The sequence below is a fragment of the Megascapheus bottae genome, chromosome 14, assembly GCF_031878675.1.
Source record: "Megascapheus bottae isolate mThoBot1 chromosome 14, mThoBot2.hap1, whole genome shotgun sequence".
In the NCBI taxonomy this organism is placed as follows: Eukaryota; Metazoa; Chordata; class Mammalia; order Rodentia; family Geomyidae; genus Megascapheus; species Megascapheus bottae.
Window position 1 is genome coordinate 53,555,705 of NC_143522.1, and position 22,657 is coordinate 53,578,361.

A 22,657-nucleotide genomic window follows, 5' to 3' on the forward strand; every position below is an offset into this window, starting at 1 on the left:
ATAAAAAAGCCAGACATTTAACTTTTTGTTGTTGTTGTTCCCGTAACTGGGGCCTGAACTCAGAATCTGGACACTATCACTCTTACCACTTGAGCCATAGTTCCCCTTCTGGTTTTTTTGGTGGTTAATCAGAGGTGAGTCTTATGAATTTTACTGAGTAGCTAGGATTAGGCAAGAGACACTGGCAACTGGCCTGTCAAGTTAGAATTTTTTTTTTTGCCAGTCCTCAGGGCCTGAGCACTGTCCTTGGACTTTCTCAAGGCTAGAGCTCTACCACTTGAGCCTCAGCACCACTTCCAGCTTTTTTCCATGCATGTGGTACCGAGGAATTGAACCCAGGTCTTCGTGCATGCTAGGCAAGCACTCTTACCACTAGGCCAAACTCCCGGCCCCCAAGTTAGAAATTTTAAACTCATGCAATATTAGTATTTCTCCCAGGTGTTAATGAAAATGGATAGTTATGAGTTGTTTAGTCTTTCTAGAAACAATTGAACAAAAAGTATCAATAGCCAGCTGCTGGTGGCCTACACCTGTAATCCTAGTTACTTAGGAGCCTGGATCTTGAGGACAGCCATTCAAAGCCAGCCCAAGCCGGAAAGTCCCACTCTTACAGCCAGTTAACTACCAGAACACCGGAAGTGGAGCTGTGGCTCAGAGTGGTAGAGTAACCAGGGACAATGCTGAGGCCCTGAGTTCTAGCCCTAGGATCGACAAAAAACGTGTGTGTGTGTGTGTGTGTGTGTGTGTGTGTGTGTGTGTGTGTGTATATATGGCCTTGAACTTGCTTCTTTCCCTTTACCCAATCATTTTCACTTTAGAGGCTTATCTTACTGAAATAAAATTTAAATTTGCTTATTCAAAGATGTTTATCACATTTGGCTAGATGCTGGTGGCTTACTTTTATAATCTTAGCTATCCAAGAGGCTGAGATCTCAGGACCATGGTTTGAAGCCAGCCTAGGCAGGAATGTCTGAGAGACATTTATCTTCAATTAGCCACCAAAAAAGCTAGAAGTGGAGTTACGGCTCAAGTCAGAGAACATTGGCCTTGGGCAAAAAGCTCAGGGACAGTGCCTAGACCCTGAGTTCAAGTCCCAGGACTAGAACAAAAAAACATTTATCACATTTGGTAATAGTCAAACATTCTAGCCAGGAGCTGATGGCTCACATCTGTAATCCTAACTACTCAGGAGGCTCAGATCTGAGAATCACAGTTCAAAGCCAGCACAGGCAGAAAGTTCATGACTCTCATATCTCCAATAAACTACTCAGAACAAACCAGAGGTGGCACTGTGTCTCAAGTGGTAGATGCTAGTCTTGAGCAAAAGAAGTTTAGGCATCATGCCAAGGCCCCAAGATGAGGGGAGTGGGGGAAGAAGGTGAAGTTACGCTGGGCAGTAGTGGCTCAGGCCTGTAATCCTAGCTACTGAGGAGGCTAAGATTTGAGGACTGCTGTTCAGCTAGGCAGGAGAGTCCATGAGAATCTGATCTCCAGTAACTACCAAAAAGCCAGAAGTGGAGCTGTGGTTCACGTAAGAAGAGAACTGTCTGAAACATAACTGAAGCACAAAAGGCTGGAGTGTGGCTCAATTGGTAGAGCATTTACATCCCCAAGATGTGCCCTGGTTCTCAAATTTATCATTAAACTACAAAGTGAGATCCTGTCTATAAAAATATAAAATCGGAGGCTGGCCGTGTGTCCTAGTGGTAGAATGCTTGCCTATCAGCCTATCATGCATGAAGCCCTTGGTTTAGATTCCTCCATACCACATACATAGAAAGTGTACACAGCACCGGAAGTGGTGTTGTGGCTCAAGTGGTAGAGCACTAGCCTTGAGAAAGCCCAAGAACAGTGCCCAGGCCCCGAGTTCAAGCCCCAGGACTGGCAACAAATACATAAAAATCACGAGAATGGCTGGGGTCACTTGGCAGATGAAGCTGTGTAGGAAGCACTGGGGAAGGGGGTGACCTGACGCGCTTCTCTAGCATCGTGATTCTGAGCAGGGAGGAGCCCCAGAGACTGAGAAAGGCAGCTGTTGAGACGCAGGAAGCCCCGGAGCTTCCTGAGTAAGGCTATCTCTTACTCTTGTTTGTTTGTTCATTTTTGAGACTGTTTCACTATGTCATAGTCCAAGATGGCCTTATGTCCACGGTTATTCTGTCTCTGCCAACCAAATTTTCTCTCTCTCGCTTTGCCTCTCATCCATCTCTGTCTCTGTCTCCTTTTTTCAGCAGTGGTGAGGTTTGAATTTAAGATCTCATGCTTGCTAAACGAGCTCCAGCCATACCTCCAGCCTAGTTGTTGTTGTCTTTTCTGTTTGTTTAGATAAGGTCTCACAAACCTTTCTCCCCATGCTGCTCTATTTATTTGTTTTGCCTGTCCTGGGGCTTGAACTCAGGGCTTGGGCATTGTCCCTGAACTTGTTTTGCTTAAGACTAGCACTTGAGCCACAATGCCACTTCCAGCCTTTTTTGAGTAGTTTTGTGTGTGTGTGTGTGGGGGGGGTGATAAGAGTCTCACAGCCTTTCCTGCCTGGGCTAACTGTGAACAGTGATCTTCACATCTCAGCCTCCTGAGATACCTAGGATTACAGGTATGAGCCCCCAGCGCCTTCGCAGCAGTACCAGGAGGCTATTCCAGATGATCAGGGGAGTTTGAAGAAGAGGACTTGGTTGAGGAAGAGGACTTTCAGATTGCTAGCAGTACAATTGGAGTGGTAGTACCTGCCTACCATTTCTCAAATGAATGCTGCTCTAGTGAACTGTTGTCCTGCAGCAAGGTCCTTGCAGTCTATCACCAAACTCAGCTTTCATGGACAGTAAATGTCATAATATGGATCTCCTTTAAAGATGACAATATTTATTTATTTATTTATTTGGCCAGTCCTGGGGCTTGAACTCAGGGCCTGAGCACTGTCCTCGGGCTTTGTCAAGGAGAGCACTCTACTACTTGAGCCACAGCACCACTTCCAGACTTCCTTAGTACATGGTACCAAGGAATGGAACCCAGGGTTTCATGCATGCTAGGTGAGCATTCTACCACTAGGCCACACTCCCAGACAGTATTATAAAAACCTATTTATACAAGTGAAGAAACATACTCATTATACCCTGAAAAAAAACCACCCCAGGCTACTCTTCAACAACAGTTCTGTCACCCTCACCCTCCCAAGGACTGCAATTTGAGGCCAGTCCAGGCAAAATGTTTGCAAGAATCCATCTCAAGGGAAAAAGCTGAGCATGGTGGAGAGATAATTATAGCTAAGATAATAAGATAATACCTTAGATAACATTTTAGCTATATATATGTATTATATATATATATTTTTTAAAAAGCATGAGAAGCCTGAAGTCTCATGAGCCCAGCACAGTGGCTCATGCCTGTAATTCTAGATACTCAGGAGGCTGAGATCTGAGAATCGTGGTTCAAAGCCAGCTGGGCACAAAAGGACTTTTTTTTTTTTTGCCAGTCCTGGGCTTAAACTCAGGGCCTGAGCACTGTCCTTGGACTTTCTCAAGGCTAGAGCTCTACCACTTGAGCCTCAGCACCATTTCCGGCTTTTTTCTAAGTATGTGGTACCAAGGAATCAAACCCGGGTCTTCGTGCATGTTAGGCAAACACTCTACCACTAGGCCAAACTCCCAGCCCAAAAGGACTTCTTTTTAATTTCCATTTAACCTCTAGAAAATGGGGAGCCGGGCTTGGCTCACGGATAGGGCAGTAGCCTTGAGCTGAAGAGCTCGGGGACAGCACCTGGGCTGTTCAAGCCCCATGACAAAAAAAAAAAAACAAAAAAAAGGCTTATAGCCAGGCGCAGTGACTCATGTCTGTAATCCTAGCTATTCAGGAGACTGAGATCTTGGTTCAAAGCTAGCCCGCATACAAAGGTCTATGAGACTCATCTCCAATTAACCACCAGAAAACTGAAAGTGGCACTGTGGCTCAAAGTTGTAGAGTGCTAGCCTTGAGCTGAAGATCTCAGGGACAGCATCCTGGCCCTGTTGGCTCATGCCTGTAATCCTAGCTACTCAGGAAGCTGAGATCTGAGGATTGTGGTTTGACGCCAGCCCAGGCAGGAAAGTCTGTGAGATTTTTTTTTTCCCCCACTGCTTGGGCTTGAACCCAGGGCCTGAGCACTGTCCTTGGGCTTTCTCAAGGCTACAGCTCTACCACTTGAGCCACAGCACCTCTTCACGCTTTTTCCTATGTATATGGTACCTAGGAATCAAATTCAGATCTTTATGCATGTTAGGGAAGCACTCATGGCCCCTGAGAGATAGATTCTTGGGGCCGGGAGTTTAGCCTAGTGGTAGAGTGCTTGCCTAGCATGTACCAAGTCCTAGGTTCGATTCCTCGGTACCACATACATAGAAAAAAGCCAGAAGTGGTGCTAAGGCTCAAGTGGTAGAGTTCTAGCCTTGAGAAAGTCTAAGGACAGTGCTTAGGCCCTGAGCTCAAGCCCAGGACTGGCAAAAAAAGAAGAGATTCTTATCATCAATTAACCACTGGAAAACCAGAAGTGGCACTGTGGTGCAAAGCAGTAAAACAATAGCATTGAGCAAAACAGTTCAGGGACAGCACCCAGGCCCTGAATTCAAGCCTGATGACTGACCAAAAAGAGGCATTTGGTAAGCAGCAGCACTCAAGTGGTTCTGTCTTACAGGCGGCTAAGCTGGCACCATCACCTGCCAGCCTCAATTGTCAGGACCAGAGGCAGCAGAAATGCCACTGTACCCCACAGTTCATGGCCTGATGTGAGCTAATGGAAGGATACAACAGCAACTTCCTTAAAAAAACAAACAAACAAACGAATCAGTTTATTATCATCTGTGCCACCCAGAGCAGGTGCAGATTAACTCCTTCCCAGAGGCCCTGGTCTTGCCCGCTGAGTTCCCAGACAGCCGCTCAGTGGTGAAGCCCCCATCTTGGAGCAGTGTCCTTGTTCATTTGGCTCCAGTCCCAAGGTTCCAGGCTCAAGGCTAAGCTCCACCTCGAGATGCCATAGGAATGGTCTCACCTCCAGCATCCGAGAAACCTCTGCCATCGGAGGCTGGAGACACATCCACCTGGATGACACCATGCACCTGAGAAAGCTGTGGGCTGTCCAAGCTGGCGATGAGCTGACGTGGGCCTGGTCGCACAGGCACAAAAGTCTGACGCAGTGTCACTGTCTCGTTGCCCCCAATGTCCCTGTGGACATGGACATAGGGTCATGGATGGAGTTGGGGGGAAGGGAGGGTAGCCAGGCAGGAAGGAGCAAGATGTGCTCCTGAATAGCTATGCAGGCATTCTGGGTTCAGCTGGAATCTCCACCCCCACACTAGGACAAAGCCTAAGCCCCAGGGCCGCCTCCACACAGCTAGCTCAGCAGCTCCACACCCAGCCACCTGAGCTAAATCTCCCCATCATTCCAGGACTCCTCCCTGCCCACTCCCACAGTCACCTGGACAAGGGTGGCTGCCGCAGCCCCTCCCCCGTCTCCATCCCCACCACTCCTGCCCTACCAGATACCTCCAAGCTTATCAAGGTTTCCAAGACTGAGGGAATCTCAAAACTAGACTTTGAGGTATAATGTAATATTGCCAGACATTTTTGGTTTTGCCAAGATAAGTGCCATGATCATCCTTCCAAAGCAAGAGGGGCTACTGGAATACACCAACATCTTAGGATATAATCTCAGATAACAAAGCAAAGTCCTTCCCAAGAATGGACAAGTCATGCCTTTGACATGTCTTTATGTCTGTGTGTGTGTGTTCATATGTGTATGGGGGAGGGTACATGTGTATGCATGTGTGTCTACTTTTTATAGATCTCGAAACCAAGCCTATTCCCAGACACTTCTCTAGGAATTGATTTTGCCAGTCTCAACTGACCTCTTTGCTTTCCCATCTCACTTCTCCATTCTGTTCTGCTCAGCACTTAGAAGTGAAGTAAATCCTTCCAGGGCTTGGTTTCCCTGGTACTTATGGGGTGAGAACCCAGCTCATCAACCTGACCCACAGGCTTACCATGACTCAGTCCCCACTCTTGCACAGCTGAGTTATTCCTACCACTCCTCTGTGGGCCAGCCCCACTGATTGCCTTCCCCTGTCCTCTGTGCACCTCCACTGTCATGCTCTGCAGCACCCGCCTGGCCCGAGCTCTGCCTCCCATCCTACTCTGCCTTCAACTTCTGGCTCATGCTACCTCTTCAGCAAGGACTCCCCTGAGTACCTCCAGTCCTGGGATAATGCAATCTGTACATTGCATTTATAATCTGGGATGATATTTATATGCTGTCTGCTTGTACTTGCCCAAAGGTGTCCTGTTCTGTCCAAGCCTTTATCTAATGCAAGCCTGCCTTGAGGAATCTGGAGCCAGACAGATCTGTAGCTGTCACAGTTCTCCAAGGAAGTCGCCCTAAAAGATGAGTTTACTGCGGGGTAAAGCACGTGATCTGGACTGCTTCTGGATGATTTCCATAAGCCAGTCTTCAATTGCTTCTACTTGTTAGCTGTGTGGCTTATGACAAATCACTAAACACACACACACACACACACACCACACACACACACATTTTGGACTACAAAGGCTTAAAACCTAAGTCTTAGCTTTGAGCAAAAAAAAAAAAAGAGCTCAAAGACAGTGCTTAGGTCTTCAGTTCAAGCCCCAGGATGGGTACCAAAAAAACCCAAAGGGGGCCGGGAGTTTGGCCTAGTGGTAGAGTGCCTGCCTAGCATGCACGAAGACCCAGGTTCGATTCCTCGGTACCACATACATAAAAAAAGGCTGGAAGTGATGCTATGGCTCAAGTGGCAGAGTGCTAGCCTTGAGAAAAAAGCCCAAGGACAGTGCTCAGGGCCTGAGCCCAAGCCCAGGACTGGCAAAACAAACAAAAAAACAAAGGAAGTGGTGCTGTGGCTCAAGTTGTAGAGTTCTAGCCTTGAGAAGGCTCAAGGACAGTGCCCAGGACCTGAGTTCAGTCCCCAGGACTGGCAAAACCAAAAAAAACAACTTTATGGGCCGGGAATTTGGCCTAATGGTAGAGTGCTTGCCTAGCATGCATGAAGACCCAGGTTTGATTCCTCGATACGACATACATATATAGAAAAGCCAAAAAGTGGTGCTGTGGCTCAGGTGGTAGAACACTGGCCTTGAGAAAGCCCAAGGACAGTGCTGGCCCTGAGTTCAAGCCCCAGGACTGGTATATACACAAAACCCCTCAAAATAACAGGTTATATTTTCACTGACTTCAATTTTGTGTTCTTAACTTTTGTCCCCTTCTCTATAGATGGAGGTTAAAATGTATTAGGTTAAAGACTATTGACTTAGAGCAGCCTCTCAGTGTCTATTATAACTGAAATTGTTGCAATTCAGAAATTAACCATGTGTGTGCACACGCATGTGCACACGTGTTCACTCTTCCTTGGCTTTTTGACTTAAGGCTGGCAGCCCTCTAACACCTGAGCCAAAACTCTATGTCTGCCTTTTTACTGTTAATGGAAGACAAGAATCTCACAGACTTGGGCTAGGAGTTTGGCCTAGTGGTAGAGTGCTTATCTAGCACGCATGAAGACAGGGTTCGATTCCTCAGTACCACATACATAGAAAAGCCAGAAACCAGAAGTGGTGCTATGGCTCAAGTGGTAGAGCTATAGCCTTGAGGAAAGCCCAAGGACAGTGCTCAGGCCCTGAGTTCGGTCCTCAGGACTGGCAAAAAAAAAAAAAGTCTCACAGACTTTCCTGCCCAGGCTGGCTTTGAACCATGATCATCAGACTTCAGTCTGAGTAGCTAGAATTAGTGATATACACTACCAGTAGTCAGCTGGAAAAGGAAACTGTATAATAAGTAATAATGTTTCCAAAGGAAACTTCTTTTCTTGTGAGTTGTGGTACTTGAACTCAGGACCTGGGCATTGTCCCTGATCTCTTTTTGCTCAGGACTAGCACTCTACCACTTTGGGCCACAGTTCACATGCCTTATTTCTGACTGAAAAGAACATTGTTACCTAGCTTGTTTGTTTGCTTTGTTGATCTGACTTCAGACTTTCCCCAGCGTTAATTCCATTCCTAAGAAGGAAAACTGGCTACTGTAAGGACATTGCAGGCCCTGGGGGAAATTCCCGAGGGATTGGAACACAAGTCCAGTCTCTCCATGACTGTTTGGGTGGTGACAGTAGCCATCTGGAGGTGTAGGTCCTGGAATGTTTATTAAGTGGACAGTCACCCCGCTGGGGTGGCACGCCTTATGGTATAATGGGGTTCCATACCACAGCCTTTGATGTGCAAGCGACAGACCAAGGAACACCCATCTAGGAATCTAATAAATCTGAACCAGCAGCTCAGGGGTGTCCCCTTCCAGTTCTAAAATGTCTGGGGAACTCTGGTCTGGTTACAGCAGCTAAGTATCTGCAGAATGGCTCCTTTCCTGAGGAGTCATCACCTAACCCTCTCATTTTCTGTGGAGCTCAGGCCTTGGGCAGGAGAGACTCAGGGAAACCTCTGAGGACAGAGGCCAGGCCTCCAAGACTCAGCACAGGGATCTTTATTTCCAAGTGAAGGAAAGAGCCAAAGGCATGGGCCCTGGAGTTTGCCCTAGTGGTAAGAGTGTTTGCCCAGCATGCACGAAGACCCGGGTTCGATTCCTTGGTACCACATACACAGAAAAGAGCCGGAAGTGGTGCTGTGGCTCAAGTGGTAGAGCTCTAGCCTTGAGAAAGCCCAAGGCCAGGGCTCAGGCCCTGAGCTCAAGGCCAGGACTGGCACACACACACACACAAAAAAAGTCAAAGGCCTGCTGGAACTGCCAAGAGGTATCTGTCCCGGGGAATTCCCAGGACAGGGGAGACTCCTCCCGTCATGACATGAGTGTAGGTGACAGATATTCTAGGGCAGGCTTAGTAGGGCAAGCTGGCTGACATCTTGTGCTGCACTCGCTGAGCATCCAGATACCCTAATAAGGTGTCCTGAGGACAGTGCTAGCTTGCGATATGGCACAGCATCCCCAGGATAGGAGATTCTGTAGCTTTGACCTAATGGTCACTACCAGTAGATGTGAGAGAAGATGGGGAAGCTGGGTGCAGTGCCTCACGCCTGTAATCCTAGCTACTCAGGAGGTTGAGATCTGAGGATCGTGGTTTAAAGCCAGCCAGGGCACAAAAGTCTCCAATTAACCACCAGAAAACCAGAAGTGGTGCTGTGACCCAAGTGATGAGTGCTAGCCTTGAGCTGAGGAGCTCAGGGACAGTGCCCAGCCCCAGAGTTCAAGCCCCATGGCCAATGAGAGAGAGAGAGACAGACAGACAGACAGACAGACAGACAGACACATAGAGAGAGACAGAGAGAGAGACAGAGACAGAGAGACAAAGAGACAGAGACAGAGAGAGAGACAGGGACAGAGACAGAGAGACAGAGAGACAAAGAGACAGAGACAGAGAGACAGAGAGACAAAGAGACAGAGACAGACAGAAACAGAGAGACAGAGAGAGAGACAGAGAGAAAGACAGAGAGAGAGAGAAGATGGGGAAGCAGGGTGAGTAGGGGTCTTCTACTCCTCTCTTATGGGCCTATTTTCCCCAGGAACCATCTCTCTTACAGCAAAAATACAACATTTTATTATTTAAAAATCATTAATATTCCAAAGTTACTCCATAACTACAACCTAAGTTGTAGTCACAGAAATTCCATCCTGGGGCTTGAACTCAGGGCTTAGGCACTGTCCTTTCTCAGCCATTTGAGCCACAGCACTACTTCCTGCTTTTTCTGTGTACATGGTATTGAGGAATTGAACCCAGGGCTTCATGCATGCTAGGCAAGCACTCTACCACTAGCCCACTCTCTTGGCCATTGGAAATTCTTTAATTTAGTGATTCCTAGACTTACAGAATTCATAGACTGGTATTTAAAAAAAGGGTCAGGAGCCTTCCCTTGAAAGCTGTACCCTGACAGCTGGTTTAAAAGGTCAGTCTCTGGCCTTCTCTGCTTTCTCTCTGTACTTTTCTGGAGTGGGGACAAGGTGTCAGGTGTCTGTGTCAGAAATGACAGTCACAGGCCAGGGACATAAGTGCCGTCCTGGGCTCACATCCCCCCCTCCCCATTCTGGATCAGGGCCAGTCAGGCTGGGTGACTCAGGGCTCAGGGCTGACTCTTTTGAAATTGCTACTTAGCTCTCGGGACACAAACCAAGTGGTCAGCGGAAGGGCCTGGGTATTAACATGTCACCATAGTGTACAACAGCCTACTCCTTATGAGCTGTGGGACTCTAAGATATGGCCTCCAATCTCCTCATTTGCTAACCTGGGCTGACATGGAAATAAAACTAGTACCAGATGACTAACTTTTTGCTACAACCTGGTTTAAACAGCCCAAGGGTACCTACCTTACCCTTGGGTTATCTGCACTTGAAGGTGAAAACACGGAGGTTTAGGAGAACTATGTCATTTACCCAAGGGTACTTGGGTATTGTGGAACTTGAAACTGGAATCCAAGCCCTCAGGGCTTCTGGGCTTTGCTATTAAGTCGGATGCTCTCTGATGTGTTTTTAAAAGACCTTTGTGATCTCCAAATAAGAGTCTTGCCTGTGTCTGGTCAACTCACTAGTGCTGGAAAAATGCTAGCAGGGGTCACAAATGACCTCGTGTGGAGTTTCAGTCCCCTAATTGGCTGGCAGCATAGACTGCCAGCGGGTCCCGTTAAGCATCTGACTTAAATCACAAGCATTGCCGGCTGGCCCCAAGCCATTTTGTGAACCAAAAGGAAAAGGCAATCCTGAAGCCCAGGACAGCCAGGGAGAAAAGCTGGAGAGGAGAGAAGTTCAGACTCACCCAACATTGAGGACCTTGGGTCTCTGTAACCCGGAGCCTTCAAGCCGGAAGACGACGTTGGTGAGGGTTACAGGGAGGGGGTTCTTGAAGACGATCTGTACTTCACACTCCTGGCCAACCACTGCAGCTCCCAGTAGCTAGAGACACAGAGACGCAGCCCACATCAGGAACCTGGCCACCCACGAACACTCGGGGACCTTGTAAAGGGGAGGCACCCTCCACTCCTGACACAAGGCTTCCCGAAAGACAGAGGAAAGTGCATCCCACTCCACAGCCAAGGTTGCCACAGAATGAGAGACATGAGAGCCCATTTTACAGATGGTGAACCTGAGGCCCAAAGTTCAGTTGTCACTCTGAAAAGGCTCATCAGGTCAGTTTGCGTCATGCTTAGCACTGTCCCCCCTTCTCTCTGACTTTCCTCAACCCCTTGCCCCGGCTCCTGACAAGCCTCTCATGGCCCAGAATGCCAGACTCACCGTGAGGGAGAGATCTGGAGTGCGCACACGGAACGTGTGCTGCTTGGCAAGTACTTGTCCACTCTCCTTCACGTGGCCTGAGACATTGAGCAGCATAGCCCCCTGGTCCACCAGATGGGGCCGATATTCCTTGTAGGCCACGGGCATGACCACACTGTCCGCTGGGGAGAAGAGTCATGGTGTCACGGGAGCGTGATTTCCCAGATGTGGCTCCCCCCACCAGCCACATACCGTAGGGGGGTGTAAGGCCTCATATCTGCAGCCCCAGGGGACTGGGCCATCTGTGGACAGGGCTGAGGGAGCCGCACTTACTGGATCCTGGTGCCAGTGTCACTTCCTTCTTGCTCTCCTTGAAGATGGAGCCGGTGACCCCCGTGTAATAGGTGACAGAGAGGTAGAGGTGTAGCTTCACAGTGCGGCGGCTGCTGCCGCGATTGGTCAGCACGATGGAGAGAGTCAGGTCCTGTCCCATCACCGCGTCCTGCGCCTCCACCTGCATGGACACGTCTTCAGCAGTGTCCCGAGTGGCATACACATTGGGTTTGCTGCCGTGGGCAGCTGCTGTCTCCACGGCCTTCCGCTCTGCTGCTGAGCCTAGGGGTGAAGGGTCAAAGGTGAGCTTCCATCTACAGCCTGTTCTGTGAGCACCGTGGTCTGGGGCTGCTTGAGGGGGGGGAGGTCAGTACCTTCTGGGTGTTTATAGATGTGTGTGATGTCCTCTCTCATGTTGGAGCTGATGGCCTTTGTAACTATGAGTGTGCCAATCGCTTTTTCCTCCACATACACGATCTTGAAGCTGCCATCATCCTGTCGCTGCCAGTATACCTTGTCACTATTAACCTGTTAGAATAAGCAGGAGCAGGGAATCAGCAGGTGTGAGGGTTCTCAGGAAGCTGAGATCTGAGGGTTGTGGTTCAAAGCCAGCCCCAGCAGGAAAGCCTTAATTTAGGATAGCCAGCAAATCAGCCACAAGTGGAGCTGGGGCTCAAGCAGGAGAGCACTAGCCTTGAGTAAAAAGACACTATAGGACAGTGCTTGGACCCTGAGTTCAATACACAGTAACAGCACAGGAAAAAAAAAATGGTGTGAGGTAGGACTGAGCCACAGGAGAGCTCAGGTCCAGAGGGTGAGAGCTGCTTAGCAAGATACAACGGGAGTGCTTTGTAGGCCAAGCCACATAAGGCCAGAACGCAGGGAAGAAACAGGGAGGCCCCTGGCTGGGCATCTGGCACTAATAACAGTAATCCTTCATGCTCACCCCTGGCTTTATAACTTAGGAAGCAGTTCCATACCCATTATCTCTTTTGATCCTAAGTACAGGAAGCAAGGCAGCCATCATTATCCCTTTTTACAGTTGAGTAAACAGACTCTAGAATTGAGTGACTTTCCCAAGGTCACCCAGCTCGTCAGTGGTGAAATGAAGAGCAGCAGATCCAGCCCAGACCCGGGTGTTCTGGTTACTCTACAGTGCTGAGAAGGCATTGGGAGCCGACCCTCACCTCGGCAAAAATGAAGGGCGTATCATACTTCATGTAGACCAGGCCATTCTTGACAGACTGCACGGAGCAGGGCCCGCAGCAGAAGATACCTAGGGAGTGAGTAGGTCAGAGATGAGGGATCCCAGGAAACTGAAAGAAGGACCTCCCTAGACCCTCAGCAGAGGTCACATTGGGGTCCCAGCCCCACCTGCCATGGCCTTATACCCACTAGCTACAGGCAGCTTCTGGACCAGGCACCAGCCCTCCCCCAAACACCGGGGGCCAGGTGATACCCAGTGCGATCAAGAGAAGGCAAGCCAAAAAAGAAAGGTGGCAGCTTTCCTCAGGCCAAAGTGCTCTGCCCAAAGGTGGGGCGGAGGACAAGCCTGGCCATTCTCTGGGATGGCTGAAGCTGGATGTCCACTTTTTGTATACACCCCCCCAACCCTAGGATATGACACACTCCCATTCTCATCATTCTAGAAGCTGAGTTCCACCGATAATCCTAGCTGCTCAGGAAGCTGAGATCTGAGAATTGAAGCTCAAAACCAGCTCTGAGATACTCTTACTCTATTTATTTATTTATTATTTTTTGTCAGTCATGGGGCTTGAATTGTGGGTCTGGGTGCTGTTTCTGAGCTCTTCAGATCAAGGCTACCCCTCTACCACTTGAGCCACAGCACCACTTCCAGTTTTCTGATGGTTAATCGGAGATGAGTCTCATGGATTTTAGTGCCCAGGCTGGCTTTGAACCGTGAATCTCAGATCTCAGCCTCCTGAATAGGGAGGATTACAGGCGTGAGCCTCCAGCACCCAGCTTGAGATACTATTCCTTATCAACCAAGAAAAAAAAAGCCAGAAGTAGAGGTGTGGCTCAAGAGGTAGAGTGCTAGCTTTGGGTGAAAAAGCTGAACAAGAGTGAGAGGCTAGCCTGAGTTCAAACCTCAGTATTGGGGCACACACACACACACACACACACACACACACACACACACACGCACACACACACACACAGAGCAATTCCACAGCCCCCAGTGGTTCTGCTAGTTGGCTAAGAGAGCAACAACCACCACCATAATCCCCAAAAGGTCTAGAACACACCCCAGTTCTGTTTTTCATTCTATCCTCTCTACTGGGGTTGGGGGTTAGTGAGAAAGAACAGTCTATTCTTATACTTAGGAGGGCTTCCAAGAGGAGGTGGGCTGTCAGGAAGAGGCCAAGTTTGAAGGACAGGACAAACAGGAAGTGAGTTGCCACGGACAGAAAAGTATCTTAACTACACCTAATACTAGGGCCTCCTTTTACCGATGAGGAAACAGGCTCAGCCAGTGAAGATAGCATCTCTTGAGACAGCTGGAAGGAGCTCATATTTACTGAGTGCTTACTATGTTTCAGGCATGTTACTACCTCTCTCTGGCACATGATGTACCATTTAATTTACTACCCTATATGCATATTATCCCTGAATTAAATGCAAGAATACCAAAGCCCAGGGCCAGGAGTGTGGCCTAGTGGTAGCGTGCTCCCCGAGCATGCATGAAGCCCTGGGTTTGATTCCCCAGAACCATATACACAGAAAAAGCTGGAAGTGATGCTGTGGCTCAAGTGGCAGAGTGCTAGCTTTGAGCAAAAAGTGTCCAAGGGCAATATCCAGGCCTTAAGTTCAAGTCCCAGAATTGACAAAAAAAAAAAAAATACCAAAGCCCAAAGGCATAGGATACTTACAGGCCTAAGATTATTCATCTGAGCACTGTTTTGGCTGCCCAGAGCTCCTTCCTGTCACACCCCACTTCTCAGAGCAGGGCTAGAGCTCAGGTCAGTTAGTACCTTGGTCTAGCATCAGGGGCATCACTGGGTTGCATAATGGGGCACCATTTACACAGATGACTGATAGGGAGAGGTTTACAACACCGTGTACAGTGGGTCTGATTTTTACAGCAATGTGTGTATGGAAAGGGAAAAGGAGCTGTCTGGTTCTGTCATGCATTGTAGGGCTCAGTGGTAGGAGCTACTTTCTTCTCTGAGGTTGATCTCATTCTAGGTTCTGATTTCTAGTCAGTACATGTACTCATGGTGAACCACGGAACAAATAGGAGAGGAACTTTGGAAAAGTGAGAGTGTGTGTCAACAGGGAAGAGAGCCAGGGACTGGATTCCGCTGCTAACCTAGTACTCTGAGCTCTAAACAGCATCCTTCTACCTCCTTCTATGTGGCCCACAGGGTGTGTGGTAGATACCAAACGAGGGAACATTCCAGGGAATGGAGGATAAGAAAGATGAATCAGGAGCTGAATATGAGCCAAGTACATTATATGCCTGAATGAAATAGCACAATGAAACCCCTTACTTTTATTCTAAGGTATATATGTACACACATGTATGCTATGCCCAAGATATGTAAATTAAAAAGCAAGAATATCAGAGAAGGGAAACTTCTCATTGACTACTTCCCCCCACACCAGTGTTGTGGCTTAAACCCAGGACTTAGGCCCTGCTTTTTCCATTCATGGCTGATGTTCTTTCACTTGAGCCACACCTCCATTTTTGTGCCAATCCTGGGGCTTGTACTCAGGGCCTGGGCACTGTTGCTGAGATTTTGTTTTCTTACCACTTCAGCCACATCTCTACTTTGGGATTTTTGGTGGTCAATTAGGGATAAGAATTTCATGAACTTTCCTGCCTAGGCTGGTTTTAAATCTCTATCCTCAGATCTCAGCCTCCTGAGTAGCTAGCATTTCAGGCATGAGCTACAAGCACTGCCTCGCTGTCTACTCTTTTTTTTTTTTTTTGCCAGTCCTGGGCTTGAGCTCAGGGCCTGAGCACTGTCCTTGGACTTTATCAAGGCTAGAGCTCTACCACTTGAGCCTCAGCACCACTTCCAGCTTTTTCTATATATGTGGTACCAAGGAATCGAACCAGGGTCTTTGTGCATGCTAGGCAAGCACTTTAACCACTGGGCCAAACTCCCAGCCCTCGCTGTCTACTCTTGAATCCTGGCTTTTGAGCCATCTGAATATGTAGTAACTATTATAATAAAGTTAAGTAGTTATATAAAGAGGTGAAAGTAACCTAAGAGCCACACAGTGGTGTGGTGGATAAACCCAGAGTTAGCTCTCAGGTTCAGTCTGGGGACTGAGGAGGGGTTTAGGGCTGGGATTCAAGAACCAGGTAAAGCCTGCCTTACCACTGCTAGTCTCCTGAGGTGTGGCATCCACAACCTGCCACCCATCAAAGCCTGAGGGCAGATCTGGCCTCTTCATCCAACAGTCATTCCACACGTGGAAGTTCCTGCATGGGCAAGGAGGGAAGGCCAGGTCTGAGACTCCCGCGTGGGGCCTCTTCTGTCTCCAACCCTGCCCCAAGGATCCAAGCATGGCCCCAGCCTCACCACACAGAATCATGGTTCAGATGCTCAAGTGGCTTCATGTTCTCGTCAAAGTAGATGTCCATAGTGAGGGATGTGTCTGTGTCATGTGCAGAGTTGAAGTTGGTGACAGTGCGGGTAGCTAGACCCAGGCATCTCAGCACTGTGTGTGGAGGAGCCAGAGTTGAGGGTCAGGGCACACAGGTGGAAGGCAGGTGAGGGATCGGGTGAGGAGCAGCAGGTGAGAAAGAGCAACTGAGTTTGCCAAGCTGGGCAGGGACCACCAAAGGGCCATAAATGACTTGGAGTTAGGGAAAGCCAGGCCTCCTGCCTGCTGCAGGTCCTGCCTGTGATGCTTCCTCCTCTCCCTTAGGCTTCTCTCTGTCGTTAACACTAATTAATGATAATTAAGACCAGTCTATCATCCACCCTTGTTGGCACCCCAAACTGTAGCCACAGCTGGGCTGGGAGGAGTAAAGATAGGGACTGACTTTCTTCCCTCCTCCCTCTAAGACCCAGGCCACTCCTGTCCAGGTCCCTCCACTACCTGTGGTGGTCACACCAGCAAAGACCCAGCACTGGCCATAGGGGACGGAATAGCCTGTGCGTAGGTAGCTAAGCAGGATCTCCACGCTGCCCACCCATGCTGAGGGGTTGGTGCCTCGAGAGTAATCGCCAGACCAATTTCCAATCAAGACTCCATTGTCATCCAGGGAGTTCACCTGCCCAAGACAAGATGGGGGTGGCTGGCTGAGGGAAGACCCCCCCCTACACACACCCCCAGAAACCCAGTCCCTGACCCTACAACACCATTCATCTTCAATGCCTCAAGACCCAGACCTCAGGCCGTAGCCACGCCCACGGCGGCCCCAAGCCACGCCCACTGGCCTAACGCTGGAATGTGAATCCTGGGTGTGCCAAGTTTGGGGCTTGGCCCTCATTCCTCAGGAGCTGGACCGGAGCCAGGGAGGGTGGGGTGTAGGGGTAAGCAGGGGAAAGAATAGGAGGAGTGGGACTCTCTCTCTCAATAACCCTTTGCAGGTACAGGGCTGGAAGAGGGGGAGAATCCTGAAATAGCAGGACCCAGGGCAAGGCAGGGGAGGCGGGAGGAAGGCACAGAGGGGCTCACCATGGCAGAGATGACCCGGGACACGCTGACTGCGTCTCCACGGCCTCCATATGGCATTCCCCGCCGATCCAGTATGTATAGGCAGGCATCCAGCACTCCATGGTCAAACTTGGAAGAAAGGAGGGGCAGAGGTGACCACAGCCCACTCCAACAGAGCTCAAATCTCAGCTAGCATCCTGATCATTTCTCTCCCCCTCCACCCCCTACATCTATCTCCTCTGAGTGCTCTTGACCCCATCTAGCCTTACCTGCCCATAGTTCCAGGTACGCTCACCAATCTGTGCTTCAGTTCCGTAGTAAATTCTCCCAGATTCATTTAGCACATACTCCTGCCGCCAGTCTTCGTGGTCCACGTACACAATGTCATCTGTTCCCAGAAAAGACATTACTGCTTCCCTGAGCTCAGGCTTATGATATGCACATCCACAGAAGAAGATGGGAAACAGAGTCACGAGGGTATCAGAATAAAGAAACTGCAGAAAATGAACTCAAAAGACCAGATCAGCTTGAATGGAGAGCTGCAGAGGAATGCCATGGTGGCACAGAGTCAAGAGATATGTGGCATACCATGCTGGGGGCAGGGTTTGGGGGGCCTTAAGGAGGGTCCTGGATGAAGGGGGCTAGAAGGTACAAAATATTTCGAAACAGGCTCTGCAAGTTTATGATTTTGGCCTAAGTAATTTCCACAGGCCTGGTTCTGGGGGCCTGTTGTGCGAACCCACTGAGCAGGTCCCAGTGGGAGGGAGAGTGGACCTTCACATTTTGGGGATTGCAGATTCCCATCAGTGGTGGTAGGAGATGGTTGACCCTTGGTCGAGAGGTCTAGGTCCCTCCCTTGAAAAATGGGACACCAATTTCTCCTTTGACCACACACTGAACCGGATCCTAGAAAAAGAAGCCCTGACCTGCCCCTCCCTCTTGCCCTTTCTCTGCTCCTGACCTCAGCTGACTCACCTGGGCACCAGGGATTGAAGAGAATGTAGATCTCATTGCGGGGGTCAAAGGGTAACTGGAACTCCCCTGCCTCCGAACGTGTGCGGACAGTGAACTGAAACTTGCCGATGATGGCACTGGGGGACGTGTGGACCCTCAGTTCCAGGCTCTGCCCATCGGTCCTGACCACCTGGGCCTTCCAGCCACCGCTGCCCCCCTTGCCCACAGGGATGATCACGTGGGTGCCCTTGCCCACTTCCGGGTTGCTTCCTAGAGAAGAGAAATAAGCAATTAGATGGTGAAAGCCCCAGTCTGGAGAAGAGACGGAGCCCTAGACTTCTCTTAGGCTCACCCAGCATACCTGTGAGCCAGTCAGTGTGTGTGTGTGTGTGTGTGTGTGTGTGTGTGTGCACTCGCACTGTGCGGATGCACATGTGCCTGCACTGGGTCATCATCCAGTCTGCGACATTCTCCTTCAGAGCAGCTGTGTGTCCGCCCCATGCTTGCCCGCGTGTCAGGGCAAAGCCCTAGTCTAACATCCCAAACCTGTTCCCCTGACAGTGAACTCACGGGGGGGGGGGGGGGGGGGGGGGGGGGGGGGGGGGGGGAAGGGGGGGGATGGGGATCATTGGTGTCTTCTGCTGCCTGACCATCCTGGTGACTAGGCTGAAAGAGACAGCCACCCTTTCTGTCTGGTAAGGAAGGGTCAACCAGATCTCAAAGGCCAACCCTGCCTGCTCTGTTGAGCCCACAGCTTCCAGAGCCCAGGGCATCTCTGCTGGAGGTGGTGATGGGTGCCTAGGAAATGAGAGGCTAGGATGGGTAAAATTGGGTTCTAATCAAAGGGTAAGAGGAGTCACCTGCCCTGGGCAGCGACATAATCACCAGCCTGGGCAGTCAGCGGTCACCAAGCAACACAATGAGGGAGGCACCTGCCTTGGGCCATGGGACAGAGAATCAGAGGGAAAAAGTCAGAGCGATCAAGAGATTTAGAGACACACAGCACCAATGAATCAGCCATACTCTGGAGAAAGTACAGATCCACAAAGAAGGACATGTGGCAGTACTGAAGGTGACAAAGCCAGCCCTGGAGAGGAAGTGCTGAGACAGATTACTCTGGAAGCTTAAAAAACTCAACATGGGAGAATCTCCCAGAGAAACAACTCCTAGGGACACACCTACGACATTTGTCTTGCGCTGAGAGGGTGGCTCTTTTTTTTTTTTTTTTTTGCCAGTCCTGGGGCTTAAACTCAAGGACGAGGCACTGTCCTTGGGCTTTCTCAAGGCTAGAGCTCTGCCACTTGAACCACAGCATCACTTCCAGCTTTTACTGTGTCTGTGGTACTGAAGAATCAAACCCAGGGCTTCGTGCATGCTAAGCAAGCACTCTACCACTTAGGCCAAACTCCCGGCCCTGGCAGGGTGTCTCTGAGGGAGAACACTTGCAAAAGCTTAAAAAGAAATGTAGCCAGGCACTGATGTATCACACTTGTAATCATAGCTATTCATGGGGCTGAGATCTAAGGATTGTGGTTCGAAGCCAGCCCAGGTAAGAAAGTCCATGAGACTCATTTCCAATTAACCAACAAAAAGATGGAAGTAGAGGTGTGGTTCAAGTGGTAGATCCCCAGCCTTGAATAAAAAAGCTGGCCAGTTCTGAGTTCAAGCCCTACTACCAACACACACACACACACACACACACACACACACACACACACACACACACACACACAGTGGTGGGCATTCATCTAGCAGAATAGAGAGTATCAGGGAGACTAACAAATCCCTCAAATCCTAATGTCAACCTCCTCTTTTGCGACTTCTCTAGGGTCTTCACCCTCCCTACTCCAGCCCCTCTCACCAATGAGCAGCTCCAGGGCAATGCGATCAGAGGACTCATACTCCCGGTTCAGGAAGAGGATTATCCGGAAGGGCTGCCCACGACGCACTATCAGCTCTTCATACTCGAACTCATCTGTGTGGTGCTCCCGTCGGTTCTGGTCAGAGCGGGAACTCAGCAAATCCACACCAGTCACCACTAACATGCCCTCTGCAAGGTCACATCACTTTGTCAAGAAAGTCCCCACAAGGAGCCCAGACCCCCCTCATTCACTTCTCAGCCCCTCAGAGAGGCCTGCAGGTATCTCAGGTTCCCATGAAGGCCCCTCAGCTCCCGGCAAAGATGGGCAGCTGCCCTCACCTCGGATGGTGCCATCTCCGGCTGCATTGACACCGGTGCCCCGGGAGGGAGGTCTTCGGTCTCTAGAGCCAGAGGCTCGATTTCTGGAACTGGAGGGTTGAGGCCCCCAGTCATCATCATCTCTGTTTCGGCAGGAGCAGCAACCACAGCACCTTGCCCAGAAGGACCTCCTTTCTCTCCCTCTTTCTCTCCTGGAGCGTCTGTCTGACTCTGGCTCTGGCTCTGGCTGTGGTTCCGGTGTGGTAGTGGGCTGCCAAGAGTTCCCGCCCCAGCGGCCCACATCCGAGCGAGGACCGTCCATCACGCCTGGAAGGAATAACCAGAGATGCCTCTGATCACCCACTCAGATGCCCTGCACTCAGGATGCCCTGGCCCAGAGCCCTCCCTCCAGAGAGATAATTCAGTCCCAGGCAGATAGCCTGGAGTCCCCTAGCCCCATCAGAGACCCTTCCCCAAAGAAAGTGTTCCCCCATTGCAGAGAAAAAGCCTTCCCTCCACTACTGAGACACCCACCAAATCACATGCAAGAATCAGTTGCCCAGCGGACAGATCCACTGCAGGCAGGTCCCTTCTGAGAAAATGCACTGTACTGTCCTTTTGGCACACACCCTCCACCTGCCAGCGTCTAGTCCAGAGTTCCAGGACACTGACAGCCTCTAGAGAACCTGTTTCTTAGCAGCGATCTTTCCATTCAAGGCTCCTCCACCAAGAGGGGAGGTATTGGAGATGGGGTCCTAGGAATTGATCACGTTGGGGCAAACCCCAAGTGAGGCTGCCGGGAGGGCTGGGTGGCTCAGCAAGTGCCAGGAGAGGCGTCTAAGCACAGCAGACAGGTTCCTACTGGCCAGTACTCTTCCTTTCTGGGCTTGACCTGGGGCTGCCTGGCCCACACGATTTTGCCAGCTGGCTAGATGAAGCTCAGCACCACACTGTGTCAGCCCTCACCTGACAGCGGAATTGGTGACGGCAGCGAGGAGTCCCGGGGCTGAGAAGGCACAGGTCAGGACGGATGGGACAGGACAGACAGGCTGGACGCCACAGCGCGACTGGAAGGTATGGGGCGGGTCCGGTAAGAGGTTTATGAGGGGAGGGAGGGCGGGGCGAGCTGCTGGGAAGAAGGGGAAGCTGTTGCTTCATCTTCCCCCCTGTAGGGAAGAGGCCAGCCTCTGGGGGCTGTCATCAGAGATAGGGATGGATCCCCATACCCTTTCCCCTTTCTAGGAAAGGAAGTGATGTTCAGGAGGGGGCGGGGTCCAGAGCTGTCATGTTTGACGCCAAGGTGAAAACACACACACACACACACACACACACACACACACACACACACACACACACACACACACACAAACCAAAGGAAGACTCTGGAGGGCCACCAGCATGATGGATAACACACCAGGCTGATTCTTGCCAGACTGGATGTGTGAAGAGCAAAAGGGGCAGAGAGCTCCTTCCACACAGTCCTGTGGTAGACCTTTTATCTTAAGCCCATTTTTGCTATAATAGGCCCCTGCTGCCCAGTCCAGGCTTGCTCTATGAAACTGGCCCATGCACCCAGGCCTGGACTCCATTCTGCCCAGGGAGGTCCCGGCATCCTGGGCTGCAGAAATGATGACATCAGTAGCTAGGCCCTCAGACAGGCTCTACCAGCCAGCCCATGACCTGCCGGCTCTACCAGATCTTCTGACACCCCCCGCCCCCCCCCATCTGACTGTCTTACCTTCAGCTGTTCCACAGCCCCCAGTGTGAGTGGGCTGCCCCTCAGCTTCCTGTGTCTCCCAAGCGTGGGGTTGAGAGTGGGTGAAAAGCTGGGTGCCAGTGGCTCACACCTGTAATCCTAGTTACTCAGGAGGCTGACATCTGAAGATCAAGGTTCAAAGCTAGCCCAGGCACTGAAGTCTAAGACTCTTATCTCCAATTAACTGCCAGAAAACCAGAAGTGGAGCTGTGGCTCAAGTGGTAGAGTGCTAGCCTTGAGCTGGAAAGAGCTCAAGGATAACTTCCAGGCCAGAGTTCAAGCCCCATGACTGACAAAAAGGGGAGGGGGGATAAGAGTAGGAGTAATCTTCTCTTCTCACAGCCTGAGCACTTAGGGGAGGCTTAGGTCTTGGGTGGGATACCAGGCTATAGCAAATCCCCTGTTACTGGAGTATTGGCCAGTTGAGAATGCTCAACTCCTCTTTTCCAACCTGGGTTTCTTCCTGAAAGTCTATCCAGCCTAACCAGCTTCAGGCATCTACTTAATGTGTTTTCTAACTCCACCCTTGGAAAAAATACCA

The 22,657-nt window shown here is 50.3% G+C and overlaps 1 protein-coding gene across 1 annotated transcript; it reads right to left on the reverse strand.

Moving 5' to 3' along the window:
• Positions 1–4,783: 4,783 nt before the first annotated feature.
• Positions 4,784–21,415, reverse strand: Tgm1 (transglutaminase 1). The gene is made up of 15 exons (XM_090345484.1): positions 21,327–21,415; positions 20,382–20,687; positions 20,043–20,231; positions 18,203–18,451; positions 17,497–17,615; positions 17,249–17,356; positions 16,667–16,841; positions 16,144–16,282; positions 15,940–16,043; positions 12,778–12,866; positions 11,965–12,118; positions 11,591–11,872; positions 11,279–11,439; positions 10,803–10,939; positions 4,784–5,190 (listed from the first exon to the last, which is right to left on the reverse strand). Exons 2-15 carry the CDS (start codon positions 20,680–20,682, stop codon positions 4,980–4,982), a joined length of 2,418 nt encoding a protein of 805 aa, XP_090201610.1. The 5' UTR covers positions 20,683–20,687; positions 21,327–21,415; the 3' UTR covers positions 4,784–4,979.
• Between the last annotated feature and the right edge of the window lie 1,242 nt (positions 21,416–22,657).